At 44.6% G+C, this 15167-nt stretch overlaps 1 protein-coding gene across 1 annotated transcript in view; it reads right to left on the minus strand.

The window, feature by feature from the left end:
* Nucleotides 1-15167, minus strand: part of OCA2 (OCA2 melanosomal transmembrane protein) — an 833084-nt gene that overhangs the window by 519742 nt on the left and 298175 nt on the right. The window contains exon 9 of the mRNA XM_086934183.1: nt 10115-10268. Coding sequence (XP_086790309.1) covers nt 10115-10268 — 154 coding nt within the window. The remainder of the gene's footprint in view (nt 1-10114; nt 10269-15167) is intronic.

The raw sequence follows: 15167 nt of genomic DNA on the forward strand, positions 1-15167 counted from the left end.
CTGTACCTATCCCGAGAGGTTTAAGAGAAGATAAACCAGGAAGAGGGAGATAGAAAAAGGAAAACACTTTTCAGGCAAAACAAGAAGTTTTTGAGCCAATTGGTGACTTGTAGTTAAAGTAAATACAAATACAACAAATTCACCATGCAGTGCCAAACATTTCATATGACCATATTAAATAATATGCTACACTGCTTATTGCGTCGACGTTTCGATCCCTAAGGGCTCATAGTACAATGGGATCATCATCAGGACTATTTTTATAGTTATTGCCTGCAATACATAAAGCCTACCAAATGATGTTGACTAATGAGGCCTGGAGAGATAACCTGTAATTGGTTGTGGCAGCGAGGTTCCCTCTGATGGATCCTCGTGGTTGCTAGCTACATGTGTTGTAGCAGGGCATCGGATGGTCTCTGTTTTCGGTGGGCTTGGAGTCAGACCGTTCTTTTTACTTGCTTCCAGTTGAAAAGCAATGGAGGGTTAGGGCGAAGCTCAATCAGCTTTGGCCCCTTCTTGGTTACAGCGCGAGTCCGCTGTATGTAGACCCTCAATGCCAGGCTAGTAGGGATGGTAGAGATTCTCAAAACGTTCAGTGGCTTGCTTTCCGATGAAAGCAGCGGCGGGTAGGGCGAAGCACGATCTGCTTCTGCCCCCTTCTCAGTTGCAGCGCAGGTCCGCTGTATGTGGAACCCACGTTGGACAGGCTTATGACCCCATAAGCCTGTCCAACGTCCAACGTCCAATGTGGGTTCCACATACAGCGGACCTGCGCTGCAACTGAGAAGGGGGCAGAAGCAGATCGTGCTTCGCCCTACCCGCCGCTGCTTTCATCGGAAAGCAAGCCACTGAACGTTTTGAGAATCTCTACCATCCCTACTAGCCTGGCATTGAGGGTCTACATACAGCGGACTCGCGCTGTAACCAAGAAGGGGCCAAAGCTGATTGAGCTTCGCCCTAACCCTCCATTGCTTTTCAACTGGAAGCAAGTAAAAAGAACGGTCTGACTCCAAGCCCACCGAAAACAGAGACCATCCGATGCCCTGCTACAACACATGTAGCTAGCAACCACGAGGATCCATCAGAGGGAACCTCGCTGCCACAACCAATTACAGGTTATCTCTCCAGGCCTCATTAGTCAACATCATTTGGTAGGCTTTATGTATTGCAGGCAATAACTATAAAAATAGTCCTGATGATGATCCCATTGTACTATGAGCCCTTAGGGATCGAAACGTCGACGCAATAAGCAGTGTAGCATATTATTTAATATGGTCATATGAAATGTTTGGCACTGCATGGTGAATTTGTTGTATTTGTATTTACTTTAACTACAAGTCACCAATTGGCTCAAAAACTTCTTGTTTTGCCTGAAAAGTGTTTTCCTTTTTCTATCTCCCTCTTCCTGGTTTATCTTCTCTTAAACCTCTCGGGATAGGTACAGGACTGTACCCTATCTTGCCATTATTTTTTGGCCTCCTCTTGGGCCAACAACTTCATGTTATCTTTTGAATAAACTTACGCCCGGCTGGACGTGTTTCAAAAAATATAGTACTCATTGTAGTCTGTATTGCCATTTTTTGTTATATCTTGATCCCTTAGGACCATTGTTCTTTGAAATAAGTTAAGTAACCCACGGTCCGAAGGTCCCCTACTGGGTTCCCTTGTGTCCTAAAAACGCTGTAGCCATTAGGCCACATCCCTGTCCAGATTGATCCTTTCTTTTACATTAGTACACGGCATAAAAACTCCATGCATGATTTTTACTTCTTATGATGTGTAATGCATGTGCCTGTAGGAACATTTGCTACATGCAGGATATACGTTGTACTCTATAGCACACACAGTACCCTTTAATCCAATAGCTCCACCCCCTTCTGCCCCACCCCCACCCCCCCACCCCCACCCCACCTCCAGTGGAACAACAAATGGTGCCCAAGTACCATGCCTTTTAAGCTTCGCCCCCGTTTGATAAATAATGGGACTGAGCCAGGACTCCCGAGCATTGCTCCTTTGCTACCGGTTCTGAGCAGGACTGCTGCACTTCCATTGGAGCAAACCGGGCACTACCCACTTTGCTAATACACTCTGAAACTGGCACTTCCCAGGAGGGTGAGCAGCCAATAAACACTGAAGCAGTGGAATAGGCTGCCCTAATCCTTGGACGGAGGCCAGCACTAACTGCAGTTACACTGGGTTTATTATTAATGGTGGCTGCAGGCCAGCGGCTGTGGTGGCGCCACCAAGCAGAGAGGCCATACTGTGAATGGGACTGAGCCAAGACTTCCAAGCACTGCTCCTTTTCTACCGCTTCTGAGCAGGGCTGCTGCACTTCCATTGGAGGAAAGCAGACAATATCCATCGTGCTGCTACACTCTGAAAGTGGCATTTTCCAGGAGGGTGGGCAGCCAACAAACACTCAAGCAGCGGAACAGGGTGCCCTAATCGTCGGACGGAGGCTAGCACTGACTGCTATTATATGGAGTCCATTATTAATGGTGGCTGTGGCCCGGTTGCTGTGGTGCCGAGGCTGATTTTTGAGTCTGGGAAGGGAGCAGTAGGCTAACTCGCCAGATCCTGTTTGGTGTTGGGTCCTGCCGGAGGAATAGAGGCAGTTGGGCAGTGGTAGAAGTGGGGTAGCGCATAGTTATGTTCCGATGCCCCGGAGTGATGCTGTGGTGGTGCTGAGTGATGCTGTGGTGGTGCTGAGTGATGCTGTGGTGGTGCTGAGTGATGCTGTGGTGGTGCTGAGTGATGCTGTGGTGGTGCTGAGTGATGCTGTGGTGGTGCTGAGTGATGCTGTGGTGGTGTGATAGATAGATAGATTGAGGGTGATAGATAGAGGGAGGGCGATAGATAGTGTCATATAGTTACTGCTTTTTCTATATACTGTGTTAAGTTAGCATGAGTTTATTAAATGTTTAAACGACATATTTTCCTTCGGCTTCAGTTTGCACACGACACAATTGTTATTGTAGCTTTCAACCTAGACGAAAGATGTGATTTATTTGAGAATAATATGTTATTGCTCTGATATCAGTTGTGCTTGGTACACTTGGTACACTGTCTGCACACTGAGAGCTGAACCCTCTAAGAATAACCCAAGGTTGCTGGGAGGCCTGATCCTCGCACCACATTAGACATAACACAAATAAAGTTGCTGCCAACATTGGGCTCTAAGCGGGTTTAAGATAGAGTTACTGAGAATGCACAAACACACTTGATGGTGCTTCGCATGCAGAGAGCTGGTAGCTGATGATGTGATCTTCTCCTACTGACATTTAGAGGTATGGGCCCGCCCTGCTAAAACCCAAATGAGACCTTCTTAAATATAATATAGTATGCTAAATAGGGTGCGCGAAATATAGGTGATACAGATTTCTATTGATGTTTGCATTATAATATGCTATCACTGTTCGCTTACTATGGATTAGTGACTATGCTGATAACTCTGATTTTTATAATATGTATTCTGGTATTATATAAGATACTGTGTTTAAGAACCTTGCATTGAAAAATAAATATTTCAAACTTGCACGTGTCTTCTTTTACTCCCCATTCTGGTTTGAAATGATTATAGAGCGAAAGAGTGTTCATGTGTTCCACAATACCTGAGGTAACCTAAGTTCATGTTCTGGTTTGTCTAAGTCATTGGGAGTTTGTTATGACCAATGAGACACTGTAGCTAGTTCGGTAAGGGGATTTTGGATACTAAGGTGGGTTTTGGGTCACCCTAATTCACAGAGGTTCTAGATCTCTATGCACAGTTCTGTGGGAGAACGGAAACCCTGCTACAATAGAGGGAGGGCGATAGTTAGAGGGAGGGCGATAGTTAGAGGGAGGGCGATAGTTAGAGGGAGGGCGATAGTTAGAGGGAGGGCGATAGATAGAGGGAGGGCGATAGATAGAGGGAGGGCGATAGATAAATAGATAGAGGGAGGGCGATAGATAAATAGATAGAGGGAGGGCGATAGATAAATAGATAGAGGGAGGGCGATAGATAGATAGTGGGAGGGCGATAGATGGAGGGAGGGCGATAGATGGAGGGAGGGCGATAGATGGAGGGAGGGCGATAGATGGAGGGAGGGAAATAGATGGAGTGAGGGCGATAGAGTGAGGGCGACAGATGGATAGATAAAGGGCGATGGGTAGATAAAGGGCGATAGAAAGAGCGCAATAGATAGAGTGAGGGTGATGGATATAGAGTGAGGACAATAGATATAGAGTAAGGTAGATAGAGAGATAGATCGAGTGAGTGAGGGCCATAGATAGATCGAGTGAGGGCGATAGATAGATCGAGTGAGGGCGATAGATAGTGTAATTATGTGGCGTGTAATTATGTGGCACTGAGTGGTATTTGGAGTATGTTGCATTGAGCGCAGTGTAATTTTGTAGCATATAATTAAGTGGCACTGAGTGGTATTGTGTGGAGTGTATGTTGTATTCAGTAGAGTCATTGTGTGGTGTGTAATTATGTGGCACTGAGTGGTATTTGGAGTGTATGTTGCATTGAGTGCAGTTAAATTATGTAGCATATAATTATGTGGCACTGAGTGTTATTGTGTGGAGTGTGTTGCATTCAGTAGAGTAATTATGTGTCATGTAATTATGTGGCACCGAGTAGTATTTGGAGTGTATGTTGCATTGAGTGCAGTGTAATTATGTGGCGTGTAATTATGTGGCACTGAGTAGTATTTGGAGTGTATGTTGCGTTGAGCGCATTGTAATTAGGTAGCATAATTATGTGGCTCTGAGTGGTATTGTCTCGAGAATATGTTGTATTCAGTATAGTGTAATTATGTGGCATGTAATTATGTGGCACTGAGTGGTATTTTGAGTGTATGTTGCATTGACTGCAGTGTCATTATGTGGCGTGAAACTGTGTGGCACCCGGTGGTATTTGGAGTTTATGTTGGATTTAGGACAGTGTAATTATGTGGCACTGAGTGGTATTTGGAGTGTATGTTACATAGAGTGCAGTGTAATTGCTCATTGACTGTGTACTTGAGGAGAGATGGGAGAGGAGAGGGGAGAGAAAGGAAAGTGTGGAGAGAAGGGAGGGGAGAGAAGGGAGGGGAGAGAAGGGAGGGGAGAGAAGGGAGGGGAGAGAGGGGAGGGGAGAGAGGGGAGGGGAGAGAGGGGTGGGGAGAGAGGAGAGCGGGGAAAGGGGAGAGGAAGGAGAGAGGAAGGGGAGAGGGGAGAGGAAGGAGAGAGGAAGGGGAGAGGAAGGAGAGAGGAAGGAGAGGAGAAGAGAGGGGAGAGTGGTGAGAGGGGAGAGTGGTGAGAGGGGGAGAGTGGTGAGAGGGGAGAGTGGTGAGAGGGGAGAGTGGTGAGAGGGGAGAGTGGTGAGAGGGGAGAGTGGTGAGAGGTGAGAGGGGAGAGGGGTGAGAGGGGAGAGGGGTGAGAGGGGAGAGGGGTGAGAGGGGAGAGTGGTGAAAGGGGAGAGTGGTGAAAAGGGAGAGTGGTGAAAAGGGAGAGTGGGGAGAGTGGGGAGAGTGGGGAGAGGAGCGAGAGGAGCGAGAGGAGCGAGAGGAGAGAGAGGAGCGAGAGGAGAGAGAGGAGCGAGAGGAGCGAGAGGAGCGAGAGGAGAGAGAGGAGAGAGAGGAGAGAGAGGAGAGAGAGGAGAGAGAGGAGAGAGAGGAGAGAGAGGAGAGAGAGGAGAGAGAGGAGAGAGAGGAGAGAGAGGAGATGTAGCATGTAATTATGTGGCACTGAGTGGCATTTGGAGTGTATGTTGCATAGAGTGCAGTGTAATTGCTCATTGACTGTGTACTTGAGGAGAGATGGGAGAGGAGAGGGGAGAGAAAGGAAAGTGTGGAGAGAAGGGAGGGGAGAGAAGGGAGGGGAGAGAGGGGAGGGGAGAGAGGGGAGGGGAGAGAGGGGAGGGGAGAGAGGGGAGGGGAGAGAGGAGAGCGGGGAAAGGGGAGAGGAAGGAGAGAGGAAGGGGAGAGGGGAGAGGAAGGAGAGAGGAAGGAGAGAGGAAGGAGAGGAGAAGAGAGGGGTGAGTGGTGAGAGGGGAGAGTGGTGAGAGGGGAGAGTGGTGAAAGGGGAGAGTGGTGAAAGGGGAGAGGGGTGAAAGGGGAGAGTGGTGAAAGGGGAGAGTGGTGAAAGGGGAGAGTGGTGAAAGGGGAGAGTGGTGAAAGGGGAGAGTGGTGAAAGGGGAGAGTGGTGAAAAGGGAGAGTGGTGAAAAGGGAGAGTGGGGAGAGTGGGAGAGGAGAGAGAGGAGAGAGAGGAGAGAGAGGAGAGAGAGGAGAGTGAGGAGAGTGAGGAGAGTGAGGAGAGAGAACGAAGAGACTCCACTTAAAATGTTGGGAGTGGTATGGTGCACCCACAATTTCTCTCTTAAAAGTCCTCTAAAGAAAGGAAGCCACTACATGGACAATTTCTTTCTACGTAGATCGAATGGTTGCACACTGTAGCACATTTTAGTCAGCTGTTTTGTACTACTACATGAAGAGAGGACCCTCCTTTACAAAAATACGTTTGAACTGTCCCACAAGCCATAGTGCTATTTTCTGTATCAATGGAGACACTGTGATGCCAAACATAAGTTGCTGATGTTGGCTAAACCATTGTGCACAACTGTGGTGGACGAACAAACTGTGATTAGCTATTCAACAGACCAAGCAGTGAAGATACATCACCATAAACACATATGTATACTCTAAAGATATTAAAGAATAAAAAACAGCAAATGCTCTGTAAAGTTCAGAGCCCTCCCTTCCACTGTCCAAATATAACAAGCATTGTCAAAGCAGACAGGCTCACCTTTGAGACCTATTGCCTAAAAAGCAAGTCGTAAACATGAGCTGCACAACATGATGAAGCAGCCCTGACTTTGTAAAGGTCAGCATTTTTTTTATTTACTGATTTAAAAGTGGATGGGTTAGGAGGAAGAGGAAGGAAAAATTAAATAAGTATTTAGTTATGCAGCACAATATCCTTGATGTAACCACATCAACTGTTGTGTGGCTAAACACTTATAAGTTCTCAAAGGCGAGACCTATTGGCTATGGCAATGCTTGGTGTGGTTGTGTGTGAGTGGTTGTGTGTGTGCTTGGTTGTGAGTGGTTGTGTGTGTGCTTGGTTGTGGGTGTGTGTGGATGTGTGTGGATGTGTGGTTGGGTGTGTGTGTGTGGTTGTGTGTGTGTGGTTGTGTGTGTGTTGTTGTGTGTGTGTGGTTGTGTGTGTGTGGTTGTGTGTGTGTGGTTGTGTGTGTGTGGTTGTGTGTGTATGTGTGGTTGTGTGTGTATGTGTGGTTGTGTGTGTATGTGTGGTTGTGTGTGTATGTGTGGTTGTGTGTGTATGTGTGGCTGTGTCTGTATGTGTGATTGTGTGTGTGTGGTTGTGTGTGTGATTGTGTGGTTGTGTGTGTGTGCAAATAATCGACCCTAAGGCATTGGAGCGCTTTACACGCGCACCACTTTATAATGCAGCTCAACCTGCAAATCACGTATTCCACTTCCAATAAATAGCCAACTGTAGAAATATTCAATGATAGTAATATAGTTGTAGGTTTGAAGTCATAAATAAATGCGAGTTTAGAATCGGTCAACTGTTGCAAAACACCATAGCCGTGCACAAGGTGATTTTACAAATACAACTTCTCTTTTTCGTAATTTTATGAAGCCTTCCGGAACAATTGTGCGTGTGTGAAATGATGAAATTGGGCGAACAAAGTTTTAATAAAAATCGAGCACGCAAACAATACTGTTTAAGACAGTATCCTTAAAAAAATGGCTTTTGATTAAGCAAAAAGGTTGGAGTTAAGAGTCAACTAATTGGCTTCAGAAGGGAAACAGCAATTACGGAGGATGTCTCTGTGTGCCTTCTGCTCTCCTGGCGCCTCGGGTCTGTTTGTGGTTGTGTGTGAACAGGAATCTCAGAGACCAGCTTCCTTTTCAGTCCTCACACTGCCTTTACGATCCCCTGAAGCAGATGACAGCAGTACTAAATGGCAACCATGGGAGTACATAGTGAATAAACCTCATTAAAATGGCATGAGAAGCAGTGAACGGGGCAAGAGCAGTGAACGGGGCAAGAGCAGTGAACGGGGCAAGAGCAGTGAACGGGGCAAGAGCAGTGAACGGGGCAAGAGCAGTGAACGGGGCAAGAGCAGTTAACGGGGCAAGAGCAGTGAACGGGGCAAGAGCAGTGAACGGGGCAAGAGCAGTGAACGGGGCAAGAGCAGTGAACGGGGCAAGAGCAGTGAACGGGGCAAGAGCAGTGAACGGGGCAAGAGCAGTGAACACGAATGAGAAGTGATTGGGCAGGAGAGGCGACTTGGAAGAAGAGGCAACGGGCCAGGAGAGGTGACCGCGCACAAGAGGTGACAGGGCAGGTGATGTGACGGGCAGGAGAGGTGACAGGGCAGGAGAGGTGATGTGGCAGGAGAGGTGATGTGGCAGGAGAGGTGATGTGGCAGGAGAGGTGATGTGGCAGGAGAGGTGATGTGGCAGGAGAGGTGATGTGGCAGGAGAGGTGATGTGGCAGGAGAGGTGATGTGGCAGGAGAGGTGATGTGGCAGGAGAGGCGATGTGGCAGGAGAGGTGATGTGGCAGGAGAGGTGATGTGGCAGGAGAGGTGATGTGGCAGGAGAGGTGATGTGGCAGGAGAGGTGATGTGGCAGGAGAGGTGTTGTGGCAGTAGAGGTGATGTGACAGGAGAGGTGATGTGGCAGGAGAGGTGATGTGGCAGGAGAGGTGATGTGGCAGGAGAGGTGATGTGGCAGGAGAGGTGATGTGGCAGGAGAGGTGATGTGGCAGGAGAGGTGATGTGGCAGGAGAGGTGATGTGGCGGGAGAGGTGATGTGGCGGGAGAGGTGTTGTGGCAGTAGAGGTGATGTGACAGGAGAGGTGATGTGGCAGGAGAGGTGACAGGGCAGAAGCACTGATTAGGCATGAGCAGGAGCAGTGACTGGGCAGGAGCAGTGAACAGGGCAGGAGCGGTGAACAGGGCAGGAGCGGTGAACAGGGCAGGAGCGGTGAACAGGGCAGGAGCGGTGAACAGGGCAGGAGCGGTGAACAGGGCAGGAGTGGTGAACAGGGCAGGAGCAGTGAACAGGGCAGGAGAAGGGAGGGGGCAGGGGAATTGATCGAGCATGAGCAGGAGTACTGACTGGACAGGAGCAGTGAAAGGGCAGGAGCAGGCTTCTCCCCGGGCGACTGGAAGGGTAGGGGGCCAGTTTAGTTTGGGGGGACCGGTTTTGTACAAGTGCAGGAGTTTCAAAAACACTGCAAAGTTCATATGCCATTCTACATTTCAATATATCTAGGCTGTTGTCTAAGTCAGACGGTGCTCGGATAGTCCTCCTCCTGTGTCCATGGTTGCTTCCAGCGTGTAGCATTAATTTAATCTTCCACAATCTGGTTCTCCTACTCATAAGTAATGTTTATTTTTGCGAAGATATCAATGCAATAGTTGCAAATGTTCATATCTATTGAAAATTGTTTGTGGGTGTGGAGAGACTGCCCAAGGCAGAAAAGAATAGCATACTGGAGATGGTGGTAAACGACTATGAGCAAAGCGTTGGTTTCAGGAGGGTTGGAGCAGAATATGAAACCCCCATCTTGTACATCAGACGTACTATAGTTAGGACTGTGATGCATATATGGGTTACAATGAAGTGGATGAAACAATAGACATGACATTTCCAGAAAATGCCACAGGTAGTGTAAGTGAATAACCTTTTCAACCACGCAAATGACATCATAGGTTTGACCTCCTTGCCCCATCCTAAGTCCAAACAAACCCTTCTATTGGCTGCTGAAGGTCTGGGTGAAGAGGAAGGTTTGGAAACTTCACAAAGTGAACAGGAATCTCAGAGACCAGCTTCCTTTTCAGTCCTCACACTGCCTTTACGATCCCCTGAAGCAGATGACAGCAGTACTAAATGGCAACCATGGGAGTACATAGTGAATAAACCTCATTAAAATGGCATGAGACCATCAGTAAGTACTAAAACCGAGTCATGCACTGAAACAAGTCCAAGGATCATACATTTCGAGGGAAAAGGGAGAAAGACTCCTTAATTACAAGAACATGACGTGCTTCGGTATTAATGACTTCACAAGCAAAGGCATTTTCCAAATTCACAAACATCAAAAAACTCACCTCAAATATAATCAAAACGTAGACCCCTGCCAAAATAACTGCAGCAATGGTGACCTGAGTTTCAATGCCTGCAATTAGATACTGATGAGAAATGGAAAGGGGTACAAGAGGTGTATCTTTCAGGAAAGCTTGCACCGTAATAGAGAGGGTATCACTGCAACAGAAAAAGAAAAAAAATATTCTGGTCACAATAAAATCATTGAGTATCAACTTATTTGGGTCAGGAAATCAAAGCTCTACAATAGCCTAGAGCAATCACAGTCCTTCCTATGGATTTGTAAACATTGGATTTGATGCACAAAAGGAATTAGGATGTGGGGCGTCCATGGGTATATTAGAGGCGAAGTAGAGTGGTTGACTGCTAAGACAGAAGGACACGTGGGCGGCTGCAGACCTAGCCGACTTCTTCCATCACATTTGAATCTCTGGAAATTAGGTGGGCATCAAAGAACATGGTCACGCATTACATTCTTACACCCTGATGTACAAAGCACACCATGTTAGTTAGGACTGTCTGTATTTTTGGATTCCTCTCTTTATCTAAAGGTGTTATTTTCAAAGTTCATGGCAACTGAATAAGGGTGTTTGTTCTAAGTGTAGAATCAAAATACATGCCTCGCCTCCCTTATGACAATATCACAAGAAGTAAATTATTGCAAATAGGCGGAAGAGGGACCGAATCATTGTACTGTGACCCAATGTCATGTCTTGAAGATGGTAGCGTTTTTCCCCATATTAGCCCCCTTAAGCATATATGATCTTTTTGATGTGCAAATGGGAAACAACGACCACATGCCTCTACAAAAATAAAGAGGAATTCCTGGTTGTACCCAAGTGATCAGATAAACATTTCCACCAGTTTTGCTTTAGGTCATGGTGCTAGATCGTCCGAATTCTCCCCAGGAAATAAATTCACTGTGCAGTCACTAGCCGTGATTAAGAATAATTCATCAAAGATTTACTAAATAAGAGGTTAGTACAATTTTCAGGTGTTTCCTCACAAACGTTTGCAAATGCCATGATGTTCATGAAGGAATCAAAAGAAAATTTTGCAAAACAAAAAACTATTTTAACAGTAGAATTCTATTGAAAAGAGTTTTTGAAAATTCTTTAGCACAAGCTGTTGCCTAAATTTTCACTTGCACAGACATTTTTGTGTTCTTAAACTTTAGAAATTTCACATACGGAGATGTTTATCAACTATATGGGCAACATTTTAATGCCACACACTACAAAACATAGCTTAATGAAAAGAAATTGAAAGACCAAGTTTAGTGTGGGTGAGTATAGTAGGATGTAGGTAGGCGTAATCAGCACATACAGTTCAACTAATCATCATAATTAAGCTCGGAAAAATCAATCCCTCTTATAAACTTTCTGCATTTTTTAGGACTATTTCATTTTTATACAATTATAGAAGAAAACCTATACAGCCAGGAGAACCTGTATGGTAGTTTGATAACAGATTGCCTTTTCCAATCTAATCAATAACTTTATTTCGGTCACATCAGACCATAAAAGCACATTGCCGCATACATACAAAAAAACAACCAAGCTAATAAATGACATAAAACAGTATAAAACAATCATATTTACCATCATTTACCAGGTTAAAACAACCCTTAAACCATCTCATTTATAACACAGAGCCAAAATTCATTAAAAGTTATTGATGATAGTAACTAAGTTAAAAGGAAATTCCAAATATCCAGATACATCAATGCCTTCATACTTTTCTTTTCACAGGAGGCAAGTATACATTTCCAAAGATGATTATTTTAAAATACTCCTATGCTTGTGCCACAACCTGTTCAAAAAACGCGAGACAGCAAAAACAATAGGGGGATGGGTGTCATACTTTAAAACCCTAAAAGCTTGAGAACAGTGTCTAAATCCCAAGTTTCTACAAATTGGAATTACCCATTGTTTGCGGGATTCAGAATATGCAGGGCAGATAAAAAAAGACATGGATTTCCAACTCTAGCTTATATTTACACGCTGGACATTCATTATTCTTTTCATTGTCCCATTTGCTAGTAAACGGCCTAAGAGGGAGAATCCCCAATCTAAATTGCATGTATAGTTTCCTAGCCACAGATGGGTAAATCAAGTCTAGAAACTCTTCTTTTTCATATTCTGCTTTCACTTGGAGAAACTCTGTTGTCAAGCGACCAACAGTGGAACTTGCTTGAAGGGTTGACAGATTGTGGTGCCTATAATGTCGCACCAGATCTGCCTAGTTATACGCTATATCTGGTGCTTCCCAGAGCTCCGACCTTCCTATTCTATTACAGAGTGCCCGTATGTAACTAAGCCATGGGATTTTCTTGCTGCTCAAAATTGGCAAGATCTCCCTAAATTCATCTCTCTAAGGAGATAACTCAGGGGCTACCCATAGTCTTCTCAAGTACATCAGTGGCCTTAGCGCAGCTTCCTCCTCAATGGGTAGTAGCCCTAGGTCCATGCCTTTTCCAATTTAAGTATTCGTTTGCAAACAGAAAGTCACATTACCTTGATACCCTATCAATAGTGGGGATGTTTTCTACCAAGAAGTTCCAATTGGCATAGAAAATGACAGGAAACCAAGAGGATCTTGGCTGTCACTGGGAACAATGAGGAGAAATTGTCCCTTTGACAGCTGCTCATCTACTATTTTATTTTCAGCATGTGCAAGTAGAGGCAAATAAGTAATGCAGGGCCATGCACAAACTTGTTTCACTGTTCCTGGTTTGACTCTAAGATTTCCCAGACAGAAAACTTTTGATCACATTAAATTGTTACTTTTTTGCTGAAAATGTATTTATGTAGTCCCCTACTAAGGCTCTCCCCCCTTTTGTGAGCTGCCTTCAAACCCAGACACAGAAAGTTAAGAGAGAAATTGAAGTGTATTGATTAGTTATAACAGCAAAGATCCAAAGTGAAGGACTACATATCCTCCAGAAATACACCTGCCACCGTTGGCCCAAACCCTAGTCCCATTCATGCTTGGTTGAAAACCAGCCCCTGTCCCATCGCCACTGCTGCTAATACTCCATAACTACTACCAGAAGCAACTAGCACCAGCCTGGTCACGCTATTGCATTACTATAGTCTTTATTACAACTACTAATAATTGTACCACCACTGAAGGCCATAATACTAACATGCTAGAAGTACTCTTATAAATACCACTACTGGGTGTTGCAATACCCGTTACACCTCTAATGTTGCTACTGCTTACACAGTGCTGATATTAACGAGTCCATTTCTACTAGAGGTACTACTACCACAGATGCAGCTAGTTTTAATTTTTAGTGATATTGCTGGTACAACAAAGATTACATGTACTGCTGCTATAAGTACTGGGCATAGCAAGTTTAGTGTCCATGAATCGACCTAGGCAAAAAGATGGTAACGTGGCCTTTTATGTATGACACAAGTAGTGCCACTGGTTTACTGCTCTAGCACACATTTTAAAAATGGGATGTTTGATATTTTTCCTAGTGTTGATAATTATATTTTATGAATCATGTTGTTGTGCTAAACGAAAGTAAAAGATTTGTGTATTGGGTTTTATGATTCAGCTACCACGGAGTTGTGTATTTAATAATACGTGCATTTCCGGTAGACGTTAGATAAACCGGAGTGATTTGCCATGGGACTCAGTAAGATTGACTTGATGAGCCTGCATGGTGTGCGTCTAAATTCAACGCTCCAATTGAGGTGTTTGCATTGTGAAAGTCCTGGCACACTGGGTTAGAGTCCTCCAAGTAGGCAAAGTCTAACATAAAACTCAAGGAAATGTAACAAAAGTAGGGAACGTACACCATTGTATGTAGGCAGAAATGGACTTAAAAGCACATTTATCCACAGTCTCAGTAACGGCATACACCCACGTATTTGACTGAAAGGAATTTCAATTCATTCATTTATTAAAACAGCAATTCATAGTACAATATTCCATGTTCTCAATATAACAAATTTGTTTAGTTGCAAGATGCGGTTAGAGGAGCAGCCTCTTAGCTTTAGACTGATTTGAACTGCATTGGGTTAAACCGTGGAGGAAGAAAATCAACCTTAATTTCAAGCCTCATTAAAAAACTGCAGAGAATATTTGATGATGTGTGAACATACAAGAGCTGGACTCCTATTCATGGATAGAGCAACTCTGAATGTACTGAAAATAGGTTTTAAAAGATGCAAGGACATTTCCCTAACTGCATGGAAAAGGTTTGAAATCAGACCATTAACCACTTAACTAAACGCCATCATCTAGGTTTCAGGAGCACTACATAAATGACAATACAATATACATAAGCACACAAATACATGAGGGAAGAAGCAGCTGTTATTTATGAAAGCTTAAACTATGTAAAGTTTTATGTATGCATGTAATCTTCATAGAACTAGGACACTTGCTAAATAAATGCTTTAATGTTTCATTATGCACACCCAGAAGTCACTGAACATAAATACACAATGTTTCCGGACAACATATGTATTCAACTCATCACAAGTGAGATTATTAATGTAAGCATTTACCCAATATCTGCTTACAAAGGGTAAAATACCAATCTATTACCGGTCTATACCCTCGTAGTAAGATTTTTTAAATTTGTTTTACAGATTTGTTCACGGTGTAGATGCCTCCTCAAGTTTATCTAAGAGCTCATGTGCACATTGCCTTGGTAGGACGAGAGTGAGGATCCCGTGCGTGCTCTACATACACAATGTTATGTTAATGCTTGGGGTGAAAGAGGAAATGTCCCCGAGATTACAGACCAGGTGTGCACAATAAGAAAGGTAGCGGTAAATAATACTCACAGGTTCAAGTCAAGTCAAGTCAAAATTTGTATAGCGCACTACTCACCCAGAGGGTCTCAAGGCGCTTGAGGGAGGGGGTGTACGTTACTTCGAATATCCAGGTTTTTAGTTGTTTTCTGAAGGAGCGGTGGTTCTGTGTGATGTGTATTACTTTTACTATTGGTACCACCAATACTCATACTAATATTACAAACAACACTGGCAGCACAACCAGCACTCATCCCGAAGGTTCGAACAGTTAAGTATGGCA

This window comes from Lissotriton vulgaris, chromosome 8, assembly GCF_964263255.1.
Source record: "Lissotriton vulgaris chromosome 8, aLisVul1.2, whole genome shotgun sequence".
Classification (NCBI taxonomy): Eukaryota; Metazoa; Chordata; class Amphibia; order Caudata; family Salamandridae; genus Lissotriton; species Lissotriton vulgaris.